At 36.4% G+C, this 17,601-nt stretch overlaps 1 protein-coding gene across 1 annotated transcript; it reads right to left on the bottom strand.

Annotated features, from left to right (window-relative positions):
* Positions 1–301: 301 nt before the first annotated feature.
* LOC124543019 (1-phosphatidylinositol 4,5-bisphosphate phosphodiesterase gamma-1) lies at positions 302–14,015 on the bottom strand. Its single transcript, XM_047121015.1, has 12 exons — positions 13,200–14,015; positions 12,893–13,031; positions 12,142–12,304; positions 10,692–10,892; positions 10,486–10,601; positions 9,479–10,409; positions 9,197–9,378; positions 8,928–9,105; positions 8,750–8,815; positions 7,928–8,119; positions 7,012–7,834; positions 302–4,461 (listed from the first exon to the last, which is right to left on the bottom strand). Exons 1-12 carry the CDS (start codon positions 13,555–13,557, stop codon positions 4,214–4,216), a joined length of 3,597 nt encoding a protein of 1,198 aa, XP_046976971.1. The 5' UTR covers positions 13,558–14,015; the 3' UTR covers positions 302–4,213.
* Between the last annotated feature and the right edge of the window lie 3,586 nt (positions 14,016–17,601).

Here is a 17,601-nt window from a genome sequence, read left to right as displayed (position 1 = left end):
TCGCCGTGCAACAATAACCACAGCTACCTAGGAAAAGTCCTTCTAACCACTGACCGATATAAACGGACTGGAAATTTTCCAGAACTAAAATGGAATAGTAGCTAACGTCAACACATTTCGTGTAAACTTTGCTCTAATGGGTTACGGAATGTCAAATATTCGTGAGTCATAAAACACAATTATACTTGTAATTTTTTTTTATTTTAGACAGGGGTTGGGTCGAAATATAGCTAACATATTGAATTCTTGTCATTTTATACGTATTTATTGAATGATTATAGAAGAAGAAATGAAAAATGAGTTGAGACAATAACAATTAGTTTATTTCTAAATCTACATCAAGTATATTACTAATTCAATAAAGACAACATGAGTAAACTATCGTATTTAAATACAATAAATAAATGCAAAGCTGCGCGACGATTTCAATTTAGTTGCGAAATTAAAAAAGACATCTTTAGACGTCACAGCTGAAAAACTTATAAATGTATTTAAACAATTAGCTAAATTAAAATTAATTTGTTATCATAAGCAGCAGTCAAAACTTAGTCAGTTTAATGTGATAGAATTAGATATTCAAAAATGCAACAGAATACTAGTATACACGATAAACATAAGTATTTATTACAACCTCGGCAGTACCGAGCTGGACCGGTCGGTCATATACTAATAACACACAGTAAAATTACATATCGATTAAATTTTACACTACATTTAGATTATAATTCTTTTTTGGTTATATATTTTTATATTTAACACATTACGAACATTTATAACATTTTATAAGATCACTATAATGTGCATACAGCACAACCAATGGTCATAGTAACGTCAAGAGCGACAATACGTATACTAGTACATCCTACAGCGATGTTGTTCCTTCCAAACTCACGCTCACAGGAAGTTACTGAACTTTATTTATACTAAATCACAATAAGTTTTCTATTCTGCCGAACACAGTATCTCGATATCGAGAATTTTAAACTATTACTATATTTTTTAACTCGCATCACAGAATTAGCAGAATTTAGGTAAATTAGGAGATTGTGTGATCAGAACTAAAATTACGGATTATTTTATTATCAAACATAGCCAGTGAGTAGGCATCGAACCAGAACAAACCAAACTCTCAAAATTATAACTTTAGGTAATCAACTTGTAATTAAATATATACTTTAGCACATTTTTACGTTGATTGGCACATTTTCTTAAAGCATTGCTCGTGTTACACTTTCTCGTAAAATTTAAATCTTTGAAGTACCTTAGATATAAACTAATGCAGTTCTTTTGCACACAATACTAACTTAATTCGGAGTACTAAAATATTAATCTATCTTTTTCTCGCATAGTATTAAAAAAGATAGATAATATCGAAGTCCTGTCAAATTATATTGTATGCAAGAGAAGCAGCACCATTGAAACAGCAACACGTATCTTACATTACTTAATTTCAATAGGAACTGTAACAAGCGTTCCTGATCTACGAAGGTGCCTCAGTTGTTAGATGAACCGAATATTTGGCAACCCTATGAACTCGCCTCCGGGCAGGTTGCTCCCCCTATTGGGGGAGGGAAAGTTTTCAGAGATTATATGAAGAACGGTTGCTACAAATTCTAGTGAAATTTTATTGTTAGCTATTATTATAAACAGTATAATGTACTTATTTATGTACTCATTTTTTTTAATATTTGATCATATGAGATTACATTTTATTATGATTAAACACGTAGATGTCACTTTTATTTAATTTATTTTTTAAATATATTTCAATATAATTATTCATAAGGAGATGATGTCAGAGGTAAAATGTATTTGACGGTACAAACGCAAGTCTAAAACGAAACGATCGACATTCCTGCACTGAAACGCTAAGCTTACGCTGCCCTCTATCGCACGTTTCCTAAATTATGAAAAATAGTTGAAAAACGAACGTGACAGTTGACGCTTTATTATATCATATTCTACTATTTCATACGAACTTCGTGTAAATCAATTTGTAGCAAAAAAAGATCAATATTTAAGCGTTTTTAGACTAAATTATTCTTTTTTACTTATGTATGTGTGTGTCTACATCAAAGTGTGTATATGCGTATAATCTGTAGAGATACTCACGCCGGGACCCGGGACGGACTCGCAGCCTCACAGCTGCGTACTGACGGCACGCGCGCTCCTGTTCTTGTCTCATTTGAATAATCGATACAAATGCATTAAATATGTATACGACGGCGACGTGTCGGACGACGGACGGATACAGGAATAACATTTTGTTGCAAATTGTTAATGTTTTATATCCCGAAACGTTCCCGGTCGGATGTCTTAAAATACGCCGTCTGAGCGGCTCCTCTTTTTGTGGCTACATTCCTTATTTTTAAATAAACACTTTATCGGTTTACACGAAGTATCCGATTTGTTGATCATGTACATTCGCCGATTACTGCGTACTACAATCAGATTGAGTGTAACCGCTTCCTAAACGGGAGAGGATTATTCTTACTTTCCACATTACTAGTATTTCATCTGAGGGTTAGTAAACATTTTCATCGAGAATATGATACAATAAACAAAGCTTGTCGAGCTGTATTCATAATCACTGGCATATATTTCCCATGGGTATTGATATTTTCGATTCAGTGCAGGAATTTACAAAATTCATGTAAATAATAACAAAAACAAGTTTCTCACGTTACATAGTATATATATTTTCAATTATTCTAATAAAATACAATATAAGTATATAGTAGAGCACATAAGCTAGCTTTCTAGCATTTATATATTCATTCCGCTACTTAACATGCAGGACTATTCTGTAAGAATATACTCGAAACTCACCGCATACGAGCGTGAAATGTCAGAATTAGATACGCGACTTTGTCTATAATAATTGTAAATTTGATAGGATACACGTATCAAAATAGCATTTCACGAGTGAGATCCGAAGTGAATTATTACAGAATCGCACCGCTTGCGGTACCTATTTTAAATAGCCAATTATATTGGCAATCACTCTTTAAATTTCTTTCTCAGTCAATATCTAGGCGAACGTTTGTTTAATAGTTTTCGCGTTTAAGCTAACCATCTTATTAATACAAGTCGTATTTCCGTCATCAATTCTTTCGTTATACGTTTACACAGACTACTCAGTCGACCGTCAGTGAGCTAGAGCGACCACAAAGAAACTAGAAATAATTTAATCTTGATTATTAAAAAGACGATTACGATTAAAACATATAAAAGTATGTATGAAAATAGTTTATACGTCGATATATAGGTATATATAGATTGTATATAAAATGAACAATATAAAAAACACGTAACGAATTTTTGTTACGTTAAATCGAAACTACGTTTTACCAAATATTATAATATTTTGTTATATTTTTTTTTCTAATTAGAAATACTTATAATAGTAATTCTAAATTACTTAACACATGAACAATAACAATAGTTATTGTGTGTATAATGAAATATTTACGCAAGAACGTAGCATTATTATAGAAGCACTCGTTTTAATATTTTTCGCGAAGTGACGCGAGTGTAAAAATATTAACGAAATAATTGTAAATATTATTTTCTAATAAAAACGATACAGATGCCAATAAACAAACTACAGTACTTGTATATATCTTGATATATAGTTTTAATTATTTCTTACATAATATTTATTTTCCAATAGAGAAGTCACCTTTAAACGGTTTTTATGTATCAAAAGTTATATAATGATATAAAATCATCTTAAAGAATAGAATATAATAGACTTACTTCATAGTAGTTGCCTGCGAGTTCGTTCATTCGCAGAATTCACTCGGAATATAAAGCTAAGTGAGGCGCCTCGGTGCACGGCACGTATACATAACACCCGACTGAATCGAAATATATATTTGCACGTTTCCTTACAAATAATACAAGCAGACGAACAAAACGATTCAGTCTGCCGAGATTGATTACGTCATAAATCGAAATTTATTCATTAAATTCGTTTGTTTACACTTATTATAAGCTTTTTGTGCGTATCAGATCTGTATACAAATAAATATTACATAACATTATAATAATTCTCACTAATTACAATGAAGCTCATAGAAATTTTGATACAATTGTCGACTCACAATTGACGACAATAGCTCACTCCTCCAGCAGAGCGTTTCCCGCCATGCCCTGTAGCTACTTCACAGCAAATGTCACAGAACACTGGCTATCGAGCGGGGCGATACGTTTAGTTTTCTTTAAAGGATACGTGGACGAGGAGGGACGACAGCTCCAGCTCCTCCGAGTGGGCGTTGTTGAGGATGACGCTCCGGTAACCGGAGCGGATGCCGCGGAACGGGTACGTGGCCTGCCCGATGAAGTTCGGGTCCCCGAACATGTCCTCGTCTTGCACCAAGAACCTTATGAGCGCGAGGTCCGGATTGGCCACTTCGAACTCGCATATCGTATTCCACACGGGATTGATTCCGTTGTCATCTGAGGAGGCATCAGAGGGCGTCAGTACCGACACGAGGGGCCCACAACACTGACACGACTACCGTGCACACAACCAGTACTAATGATACCATGAGAAGCGGGAACTAAACGTCAAGGCGATACAAGAAAACAAATAAAAGTATTCATGTCTAACTGTAAATAACTGACCCACTACGTCTTCACAACAACGTTTTAACAACCTTACAATTCGCCCTACAATGAATAAAAAATATTAATTGGTTACATGTCTTATAGTCAAGTGTTATATGTACAATATGTATACAAGTTGGGACCGTGTTCCTCAACCACACAGATATATTAAACAATAAACGCGGTAGCTTTTGTATGATTTGGACACTTTAATGGTGAACCTATCCAAAAAAAGAATGGTGTGCTACTAAGCTGCAAGAAATAGAAAATAATTGATTCACGATTCTGATCAAAGAGTTACACAGTCGTAACTATGGAATAGATGTGTAGAGTATCTTGATCATTCTGATTGCTGACCTGAACTGGTTGAGAAACTATGGCCTAGGAAAGATATGATACTAATTTTTCACTTTCAAGTTGAAACATGTCATTATACATTACAGAATTTAAACAACTCACGTCACATTCATCTGATATTATATACTCACTCAAGAAGTCACGCTCCTTCGCTCTAATCGACAAGTTAAACTTAAAACAAAGGTGATTCTAACTTGTATTTTTTGCTGTAGTGCGTCACTCGATATAATTTAACGGGCGCGCCTTCGTGAGCGAATATATCTTCATTTAAATTGAACGTCAGTTGTTTTTTGCTGCAGGTAATATTACTGGCGCGCATTCTACGTGCGATCAATTTTAGTGTCGTCAGATTTACGAGTATAGTACGACACAACTTAGATGTAGCATTCACAAAATTCGTAAAACCGATCACATCCGAATTGAATACGCTATCCCAAATTATTGATATTTATTTCTCATGTGAATATGATCTTTAGACAAACGTAATAACTCGTTATATCTTATGACTGAATATTTATTCGTCTATTTGATACGTCGATTTACATGCACTTGTTTAATCTATAGCGACGAATAGCGTCGAATGGCGCGATAGGGAGCTATTTCTATTGGTTGTGCCGGTTTTATTTTAACTTAATTGCATTTTCCGATGCTACATCTAATTTGTGTCCAACTATACTTCATCTTGAAAGTGAAAAATATTATTGCAAACAAGCTGTTAGTGATTTTACATGAGATATGCAACGAGTCAAAGTTACTCCTTAAGAGACAAACGTGCACTCGAGGCTTGACCCGATCGTAAAATGTTGATAACCGACTTAAGGTGATACGCCATTGTGATGCTTGTGCCCTGTAAATATTATAATATAGTCAATTTTGCATCTTCTCTCATACACAATGATCGACGTCTACGTCGAGTTTCGAATTTGTTCTTACAGAATAGGGCCTTAGTTAGTCCTCGTTAGTACAGTGGGCGCCACAGATTTGGAGTAGGCTAGATACCAAGAGTCTTAGGCCACATATAATATAAAATTTATGTTAATTAAAAATAAATTATAAACGCGACGCATTGGAGTAAAATTAAGTGGTAGCTAGCGACTAGTCTACTCCGAATGCGTAATAAACTCGATCTTAAATTTAGCTATTTCAAGTTAGTGTAAAAAACTAAAGATAAAAAAAATTAACATCTCATGACCAAAAACTATCGTTGTTACTTTAATTGTTAGCTTTTGATAATATTCCATTAACAATTAGTAATCATAAAATATCTACATAATTTGTGAAATGTGTATGGTATATTTCACATTTGGTAGTGTTACAGCGCCGGTTACCGCTTGATGTTTAGCTGCCTCAGGGTCGCCATTCTGTGACATTGTATTACTCTGTGTTTAACATGCACCCCGTTACGTATCTAATTACAACACAACCAACTACAAGAAATTTTACTTTTAAATTGATAAACAAATCTTCCCTTGAAATGAGAGGACTGTTTTCATCTTGTCTTGGTTACGAGGTAATATTTTGTGGGTTTTTCCTCTCGACAGTGTTAGTGCTAGCAGCTAGCGGTCATTTGTATACATTATCTGCAAATGATCTGAAAGCCGTGAGACCTAAGCTTTTGCGTGCAAATTGAAACCTCAGTGCTTTTGTGACATCTCCCCGTCTCAGGTCGCCTTTACGTCGAAGGCAACACTACATTTATTAGAAACAAAACCGAATTAGGTAACTCTGAAAATGGCAATGCTCGCAATAAAGTCAATCGTTAAAAGTACACAAGACATTCTCAAATATATTTTTGCAGTAGCAAGTCTAGGAAGAAAGAGAGAGTAGATGTTGTGTTCATCAAGTCATGCTATTATTACTATTTTGGTGTTATTTACAGTGTTATTGTGATATTTGTAAGTTATGAAAGTTAAGACGCTTGTATTGTGATAAGTACATTATTTGTCTCGCAGTAGTAAGGGTCGTTTCCTTTACCGACTCCGAAATGACCCTCGGGTCCCGAAGTAGCGAGAAAGGCATCGATTGACAGAGCGGTATACTCACTGATAGTCCTCGTGGTCAGCTTAATGCCGCTGTCGTAGTCCGCGCCGATGATCTCCACCTCGACGAAGGGGCAGGCCGTCCCGCGGCCGGTCTTGCAGAGATGCCTCGCGCCGATCACCCGCAGCATCACCTTAACCGGGGTGACCCTCTTGGAGATGCTGGCCTTGTCGTACGGGTTGTAGCCCTCGTCGAACATGAAGTCGGGCTTCAGCACGTACCCGCAGTTCCCGTTCTCCTTGAACTTGCCCATGTTCACCTGCATGGACTTGTCGGACGTCTGGTAGTTGAGCGCCACCATCTGCGAGCCCACGTTCCAGAACGGTATCGGGTTGTAGTTCGACGAGTCGATCCTCTGCCCTTTCGGGTAGATCCGGCTGAGCTGCACCGCGTGGTACTTCGTGAAGAAGCCGGTGTCCTGTTGGCACATCAGTCGCTCGGCCTTGCTCTCCGGGAACGACGACATCTCGTAGTAGACGAATCCGTTCCGAAGCCTTTCCGCGTTGAACGTGACCGAGCGGCAATAGATAATGAGGTCGGACATTTCCTTTGCGATGCGCCAAGTCCGCTCCATCTTCTTGTTTATCAGCGACCTGGCGCTGGCGCTCTGGGCGGCCTCCTTGATCGCGGACATCCACTCCAGCGCGTTTTCCCGCGTGGGCGCCGCCATGTCGAAGGGCGCGCACAGGGCCGGGCTCTGTATGCGTACGATCCAACGAGCGGACCCGCTCTGTTCGCCGACTACGAGCTCCACCACGGCGCCGAGAACGTCCACTACACCCTTCTGTAAGGCTCCGAGAGCTGCTGTCTCGTTGTCGATATTGGTCTGTTAGAATAAAACGACGGAACTCAGTAATTTGACAACGATACGCTTGTGTGAAGTGAGGGGCGGAGGGGCTAGCGTCTGTCTCTCACTCACCATGTCCGGCACGTGCGAGGGCTCGATGACCTCGACGTAGTTGGCGGGGAACCAGTGCTGCCTCTTCCCGCCGTAGTCGCCGCGCCACCAGCCCTCGTCGGGCTTGTCCACGTTCGTGATGATGGCGTGCTTGCAGAACGACAGCTCGTCCTCCTGCTGCGCGCGGTAGTCGTACAGCGCCTTCACCGTCACCTGGCGCCAGAGAATCGGACACATAAACATCAATGTCTCTAACTTCTATCCAATAATTACAATTTAAAAAACGATAAACCAAATAAATACTATAATTATAAACCCAGACTTATAAGTGTAAAAATTGTATTGGATTTACGAAACAAAACTAAAAAGGTTTATATGTATGTACTATACATAAAATAATACTGGCTGTTTGTTTAAACAAATTATAAAATAATTACTTTAATAGATTTTTATTTAAATAAATGGATATAACCGATACTCTTTTATTTTCAGACGATTGTTATTGGAGATTTAAAATGAATACACACTTGTATTGTCTATTGGATATTATGGATATTGGAAGCGGGAACAAGTGAATACCCAAGGATCACTTATTTGCACAATATGTTCGTACCTGACTTACGTCATCAATAGAAAAACATTATTTAAATTCCGCGTTCGGAAATAGAATGACATTGAAAAGGGACAAACTTCCTCGGCGAATTAAAAACAAATACATAGCGATGAAAACAACAATTCAATTCTATGTTAAAAGTGCGAATATTATAAAACAACAAAAGAAGCTGATCAGCAGTCGGGCGGTAACTACGGTTCTGACACGATTTGTATATTCAAATTTATTACCTTGGATATAAATGATGCAGGATCCATGTAACCAGGTGTTCCGTACACCGAGCTGTCGTCTGGTTCCTGCGAGCCGATGAATACATTATGAGCCGACGCCATACACACACGATTGGTAACAACAGAACATTAATTATAAATACAATAAATACAAAAATCTTATTAATTATATAGTTACCGTCATATTTCTCCTGACGATGTCGTCGTTGATCGGGTACCACAGTTTCACCTTCTTATAGAGGGGATGTTTCTCGTAGTAGGAGACGAGGTCTACGAGATTCTCGAAATTGTATGTGCCGATCGTGAACAGCCGGCCATCTTGCTTGACGCGGCAATGCTTTATCTCCTTTTCTGTCCTATAGAAGTAAGAAAGATTGATCGAGCGGGTTAGAAATTATTTTCCAGCAAATTTCAAAGGGGGCAGTATCAAAGAAGGCAGTGAGTTACCTGAAGCTGATCGCATAGAAGCCCGGCTCCCTCTCGCTGGGCCGCAAGAGGAAGGCGCCGTCGATGTTCGTCTTCCGCAGCAGCTCCTCGGCGTGAGCACGCGAGCAGTTCGGTTGCCACCACACCTTGCCCTCATGCTTCTTGGGCTGAGGCACCGGCTTCTTCAACGTTATCAGGAATTCCTACACACAACAGTTAGCTGTGTATCACAAAATCATAAGAGTCAACATCAAGTAACCCTTGTATAACATAAGTGCACAAAAATACCGGGAATCTTCTAACCTGACTCCTCAATGGATGCTGACGGTAATGCGTTATGAGACTATACAAACTGTCGAAGCAAACCGAGTCAATAAGGTAGTACTTAGTGACACCTCGTTCTTGCTTCAACTTGATCCGACAGTGGTTAACCTTGTCCTGTCTCCAAAACGAGAGACAGTAGTCCCCGACAAAAGTGACACTTTCGCGTACCAGGAACGTCCCGTCTCCGAGGTGCGCATGGAGCCGCAGGAGCTCCTCCGCCTCTTGCCGGTTACCGGCCAACTTCCCGTGGAACCAGCACTCAGCGAAGTGCAACTCGTTTTGGGACACGGCACTCATCTCTAAGTCCGGCTCCCCGTCGCTGTCGAGGTCTGTTTCGTCGTGGCTAGTGTAATTTTCCATGTAGTACATCTTGTTATCACTGAGCACGAAGGCATGCGGATGCCATTCCTTGTCTACGGGGTCTTCGAGCAGGAGGATTCCATTTTTTATAGTGTTACGGAGATCTAAGTCCCTGCCCTCTTCTTGGCGGAATGCGAACGAAGTTTCCTCGGCGCCTTCTGGAAGCTTCTTGTGTTTTAAAATGATCTTTCTCCGCAAATCGTGCGGCGAAGGCAACTTCGTTTCATTCTTCTCTACTGGCTGAACCAGCAGCATTTCTCCAAAAACGTCTTGGAAGGCTCCCGCCATGCGCCGCTGTTGCGGGAGGGAACAGTTGTCTTCTATCGACAGTATGACAGGGTAGTCGGATGTTACGAATGCGTGTTCCTTGATTGTACGTAGAACATCCATGAATTTAATTTTAGTGGTTAACGTGTGTCCGTGATAAATAAAGGGGGTTCCGTCTGGCCCATCCCAGCAGTCCAGCTCGATACACCGACAGCCGGCCCGCAGACTCCTCACATATGCTTCTAGTGACGATTCGCTTGAAAACTGATCGCCGGTGAGATACCTACAAAATAAAACAAGTTAAATATTGTTGAATTCGAACTAGACTATCCTAAGCTTATCGAAAGATTATCGCTTACGTGTTGTGCGAGGATGCAATCCAGTAATGGGATAGGGGCCTCGTCATATCCTGAGTCACGTAATCATTTTTGCTGTCCCATATTGAATTTTGTTTAGAAAACAACATTTCGACAAACTGCAAACGGCATAGACATACATAATGAATAATTCATCAAGTACAGTTACAAACATACCAACACTCATACACCTCAGTTTCATCACTCACCTCGTTCAGCTTGAAGTAAGGCTCGTATATGTCCCTCTGCGGATCTCTCAAGTAGTCCCTAATGAACTGCGAGGAGCGAACCTCATCCTCGCCGAGGCGATCGTTCTGCTCGACTAGTAGGAATTTTTGGAAGTCGCGCAACAAAACCGAAGTACCGTTGACACAGTAGAGGTTGTACGTGTCAAATATATCTTGAATGTTCTGTGGATAGGTCGCGTTGCGTTGCAATACTCGTATCAGCACAGACACAACATGAACCACATTGCTACCATACCTCGGTTTTGTGCGAGTTTTTTACTACAAGTAAATGTTACCGACTGTCATCAACACTCACACGCCTAACTAAATGAAATAGTAAGTTCATATTAGGTATCATCAAACTTATACCAGAAGATGCGTTTTGCAATTGTTGAATATACATACCAGTGTATGTCTTTAAAAGAAATGCTAGTATTGACGATATTATACAATATTTTAATATTTAGCTTACCCTATACTAATTAACTAGAGAAAGGAAGAAACTCAAAGGTTTATACTTTTACTTTGTGTGCATATTACCTATAAACATTAATCCTTCGCGATCCAACGAGTCACCAAAATTTAATAAAGGTGATATGCTGACTGTTACAATAGCTTGATTGAGTGGCTGATATTTACTATGCATTATTTCATAGTCTATAGTTTTATATTGGTTACTCTTTAACATGTTATGGGTAGAGTTGATACAAATAAATAAGTTGTACTCAATTTCCAAGTTAAATCTAGTCGGTAACATTTATAATTCATAAGCATTCATGTAAAACCATTCATAACAGAATAACTTGGCAACTGGCAAAACAGACATTTATTTTGCTTTATTATTCTAAAAATTAAAGCATTTTCAAGCTCCATTGCAAATAAATATAATTGAAGTACATCGAATTTGTAGAAATAATCTTTGTTGGGAAAGCTATGGGAAAGAGTCACTTTACAACAATTTTAGCAAAGACAATCTGTTGACAAAAGTTAGTTAAGAAACTATATTGTCAATAAACTCATCCGCATATTTGTTATTTGGCCTTATGGAACACAGTGGCCTTATGGCACAATCAGGATTGTGTCATCATAAAAATATATTCCTATTTTACTGAATTCATATATAAAATCATACCTATACATTGACAAATATCAATGAAGGAAGCGATATCTGCTCATTCATTTTCATCCTTCATTGATGGACTCTTTCTTTAACTTTATTTTATAGATAAATAAATATTCATCAATTATTTTGTATTCCTCCTGATATACAGACAACATGTCGCATATCATAACAAAGGTTTGTATGGTGGATTTACCCCGACAAATTTATGTATAAACTTGACAATGTAGTAACTTATGTTTAAGCAATTGTTCCACTTCAAGCGCATGCTTTAATAAAGATTAGATCAGATAAAATAGGAACATGACTTACATTTTCATCAAAGATAAGTCTGTGATAGAGGGAGGAGAAATCATCAAAGCCAATTTCCCCTCTCCTGTTGTTATCAATCTCTTGAAACAAATCCCTTAATCTACTCGTTGCAATTTTACAATTGATTTTCGGTAAAAATCCTTTGACATCCTTTAGTGTTACTCTGATCAAAGGAAATATACAATTAGTTCATAACCAATTCTGGTTTCATTAATATTATTCATAAGAAAAATCTCAACCATTTTCAGTTTTGCTTAGTAATATTACATAATTGGAAGTTTTTGTTTAAATAATTATAATAATATTACGGCTATCTGCATTATAACTTGCTTAATTAGTTTGTTGTCATTTGTTTAACTTTATCAATATTGTTTTCTTCAATAAATTTATAGCTTTAAAATAAATAGCTTTCAACCATAAGTTGAAATATAGAAACAACAATTTCTGTATGCTGCTCTAAATGCAATATCTATGATAAAACACTACTATTGACGAGAGGTGTCAAAGAGAGCTTGTTAACTGGTTAAGAGTACTTGTAACTAAAATGAATTGATTGACCCGAGAAGAAAAGTGAATTTAAGTGTTTTGTCTTTGTCTATTTATACATATTATAACATAATGGTTATATTCTTGTTTTTATATAACCTGCTTCACATGTTTTATAAAACCTCAGTATAAAATTTGTATCAAGTAATTTTTTTTATCATAAAATAAATTTTAACAAAATAAAATATTATATAAACATACTAACTTTTCATTCTGGTTTTCAATGGCATAAAACTCTTTTCTGAGCCACCTCTCTATTTGTAAAGGGTATGAAGCATTTATGGCTTCTTCGATGAGAAACCTTAAGCCTTGTTTCCAAGCTTCGCATTCCTTATCGGTTTGGGCTGTAATGTAAGCAGAGTTCATTTTAAATGCCAAATCATATGTACATCTATATGAAAGCATAACAGCTGGACTTGTAGCCTTGACCGTGACGAATATAGTCAACAAAGCAATACCTCACATAGCGCTATTATTACCATAACTTGGCCGTGACTTATCAAACAATTTACCTGCAAATGATGACAAGCGCAGTTTGAATTCTGTGCCATAGTAGATAGTAAAACATTTGGAGTTCTCCAGCCGCTTTGTTTCCTCTGGCCATTTCTCAAAATCTTTTGATGCTTTACCAATTCTCACTTCCTTAATATCTCGGATGTCTATGGAACCCTCGAAAGCGTTCCGAGTCAGGGTTCCTTGTCTAAACCAGATCACTTGGTGGGTTTCACGGCGCACAGACAACATGCGACGCTCAGGACGCTTACGAGGATAAAACTTTTGCACTGTGGAGCCTCTTTCGATGTATGAAATTAGTTGATCGGCTTCGTGGATGAGCCTGTCGGAGCCCCCACTAAAGCAGGGAGTATTCATTGCGCTTCCTTTATAGCGACAAGATCGCGTCGAAAAAGTACCCAGTAGTTACCAACTACATGGGTTTCTATTACTAATATACTTAATAGTCAGACAGTGTCCTTAGCAGGTTGGGAAATGTATTTGTTCCAATATTATGCACACTCTTTTTTTACTTTTGATATTTTATTAGTTTTCACTTTTTAAACTAAATGAGATTAGTACAGTATATCAGTCACAACGAACTAATACACAGGTAAGTCTTGCAAAATAAAAAGTGCCCGATAAAAAGGCTTTTTGAAAACACAAACATTTCACAGCATAACTTATTTAACCAATTATCACTCATTCAGTTATTCAGTATATAATTCAAGTACATTATTTTAAACAGTGAAAATTCGACTTAATACGAAACACTCCATGTATGTTTGAAAGTAGAACTGCACTGCCGACTACCGTGAGAGCCGTCGCTTCTACGCTATCTCTATATAGCTGCCTTATTTATTGATCTTTCTCGAATGTTGCCACTGACATATTGCAATTTCAAATTGTGGATGTAAGACATTCTCGTTATGTTAAAACATTTGACATTAATTTGTAATGCTATAAACATTGCTTATTGATTACAAATGGTTAAGTTTAATTAAAGTTTAAACTTTAAAGTAACACTAATAAGTGAAACAAAAATATTATTACATTAAAACTTTACAATTTCGGTACACAACAAAAATAAAAGAGAATTAAGTGTATTCACATTTTGATTAATGAAGGTGTTCTAGACGTTTAATATACAATTTTTATTCGTCTTATAACAAGTAAATATTTACTATGACATAATTACTATTTAGCATATTGATCAATCTGGGCATTGCAGGACTCGTTTTTTTAATATATGTAATAATTAATAATTATTATCATTACAAAAGATAAAATTTAATAATATTTCTTAGGTACCGATTCAAGATAAAGATTATAAGTAATTCGTATTTAACAGACTTACAGTAAAAAAAAAATACGAGTGTCGTAATCATTGTTAATTTTTTTTGTAAATATAGTGGCCAAGAGAGTGTGGACGAACTCGTTTGACATTCCCTTGGTCGTCACGGGTACGTTATACTGTAAGTTTGAAAGGTCAAAGAAGATATAATATGTAGATGTGTCGAAAGGTGTATGAAAAAAATAACAACATCAGGCAAACTCATTAAATATTTATTCAGATTTATTCATTATAGCATATACCTAAGACAAGATTCTAGAAGCTCATTTTATTTGAGATGAAGTATAAATTGAGCAGAACATCAGAAGATCTTTACTAGACTAGTACTTATATTAATGACGGCAACACTCAATCTATTTATTTTTTATATTCTACTGTCTAACTTCTGTCGGAAGTTTACATACTTTTTAATATACTATACTTCACAACACCAAATATATTGCTATTACTTCATTAACATTCAACTTATTATATACGTATCAATAGTTTTAAAATTAAGGAATATTGATACAATTTATGGACAAAGATGATCATTTACTATCAAACAAATAAAAGTCGTCGCAAGTTAAAGTTGCATGATAAGTTTTGATGATCATGAATAAATAAGAGTTATAATGTTTTTTTAAAGCGTACCGTCTGTACGCTCAGATATGATAATAATGATGGAAGCTTATTGGTCCATTATTTATATACTAATAGTAAATAGTGGACTTATTTACTAGTAGTATGTAAATATTATTAGAAGGATAGTAGTTGTCATTAACTCGCGATTTATTTTATTCTAAGGCTATAATAATGTTTTAACATAATAATTGGATATCAGTTTGTCACTGTTAAGTTTAAAATTTCTTTGGACTAACATAATTATATTATATTACAATTAATTATATTATTATATTAATTATTATACGCCTTTGATTAAGACAAAAATATATGTATATATATTATTGTAGCCTAAGTTACTCCCTATTATATCAGTTATCTGCCTATGAAAGTCCCGTCAAAATCTGTCCAGCCGTTTCAGAGATTATTAATTAGAGAGTAACGGTTAATTACTTCTTCGCTGCAAATGTTAATAATCAAAACCAAATTATTATTAACATTAAATGCTTAAATATATATATACAAATATGAACTAAAACTAGTTACTGTATAAATCTTGACCGCGTGGAATGGTGGCAAGAATGCTAGCAGCATTTCCCCGTTGAATCGCAATTCCGATCCTCTGGGCAAAAAACGAACCAGCCCTCTTGTCAATAATTATTATTATTATTATTTATTTTGAGCCTGTCAATTGCAAATATTGGATGATAAAGAAAGGCAAAAAGTACTGGCATGGTACCACTGTAGCAGAAATCAAAGGCATCTAAAATGCGGAGTACCTAAGTATAAACGCCAAGCTCTGCGTGGGTTTGAGAAACTCAATGGGAGCTCTTAGCCCATGAAACTAAGATAACAAATCAAATTACAATATTTTATAAGAAAAAATGAGGAGGAAATATACGGAAACAACTTATCCAAATAATCATGTCCACTGGCAGTCTGTAATCATCATTAACAATATCATTGAAAAATATTGGTATTTAAATTTTTACTAGATTCAGCTCGAAATAATTTTAATAAATATCAGGTTTTAAATCGTTGCATACTAAACTATTCATGATTTACGGGAATTTTAACCTTTTATCTTAAAATTGGGTTCGTCCTGAGAATATAGTGTATATATGTGGAGTCTAGTAGTAGCCAGTAACAAAGAAAATCCTTGGTGCAGCGGTAAACACGGCGCATGCGTTGTCAAAATGGTGCAGTTTGCGTGTGCGTTTTCAATTGGTCCAACAAAACACATTGCAGAGGTGATTCTTAGAATCGAGGTGACCCTTGGTGCTCCTGCACATGCGTTGTCGCCAGTCGGTGCCATGATGAAGTTTATTTGTTCAGCGTTGATTGGTTGACCTAAATACATTGCACTAGTACCTACTTCTCTGTATCGGGTGTCTGGATCAATACCTGAACATATTATAACTATATACAACATTATATATATATACAACATTATATATATATACAACATTATATCGGGACACTGGAATTCGATAGTAATAAGGAGAAATTATATTTGTTTTAACATGAAAATAATGACAAAAAGGTATACTAAAATGATACATTTTAGTATACCTTTTTATAGTGGTACCTACCCAAACGGGCTATGGGTTGTCTATGGGTGATGGTGACCACTTTCCATCAGGTGGCCCATATGCACGTCCGCCAACCTACACCATAAAAAGAATACTATTAAAACATAAGTCTTTAAACTTGCAATCTATAAATAATAGGTACGAATATTTTACCTTGAAGGTGGATATTATAGAGATATCCTAATAAATAGAGCTCTTCTTAAGTACCCAAACTAATAAAAAAAATATTTAGTGAGTAATCTTCAAATTAGTATAACAGATGCTATAAAATAAAAACATCAAATCAAAAATATACTTTACCGACAAGAACCGGCAAGAAACTGAGTAGATACTTTTTTAAACATTTAAAAATACAGTCATGTAATTTGAGAGCCGAGATGGCCCAGTGGTTAGAACGCGTGCATGTTGCATGATAACCGATGATTAGGTGTTCAAACCCAGGCAAGACCACTAAATATGCATGTGCTTGTAATTCATCTCGAGCACGACGGTGAAGGAAAATATCGTGAAGAAACCTGCATGTGTCTAATTTTATAGAACTTCTGCCACATATGTATTCCACCAACCCGCATTGGAACAGTGTGGTGGAATATGGAAATTTGGAGGGAAATTCACAGACAGATGTTAATGAATGTAATTTATCCTGCCTAGAAATCAACAAGTATTAATGCCGCGCCTTTTTTCGTCTGCGTAATCTTGTATTGAATAATCTATACTCCACTAAAGTCTGGAATATAATTGTATTCCTAAAAGCACCGTAGTAGCGGCTTATCGAGAGTGGCAATCTTCAACGTTGAACGGAAAATAAGATAATAAGCTGGATGTAGTCTGATCAAAATGGTTCCAGTATTGAGCTTGTTCATCATTGTTCCA

The sequence above is a fragment of the Vanessa cardui genome, chromosome Z (assembly GCF_905220365.1).
Source record: "Vanessa cardui chromosome Z, ilVanCard2.1, whole genome shotgun sequence".
In the NCBI taxonomy this organism is placed as follows: domain Eukaryota; kingdom Metazoa; phylum Arthropoda; class Insecta; order Lepidoptera; family Nymphalidae; genus Vanessa; species Vanessa cardui.
Note: the sequence above shows the minus strand (reverse complement) of the source record. Positions and strands in the feature narration are given on the sequence as shown.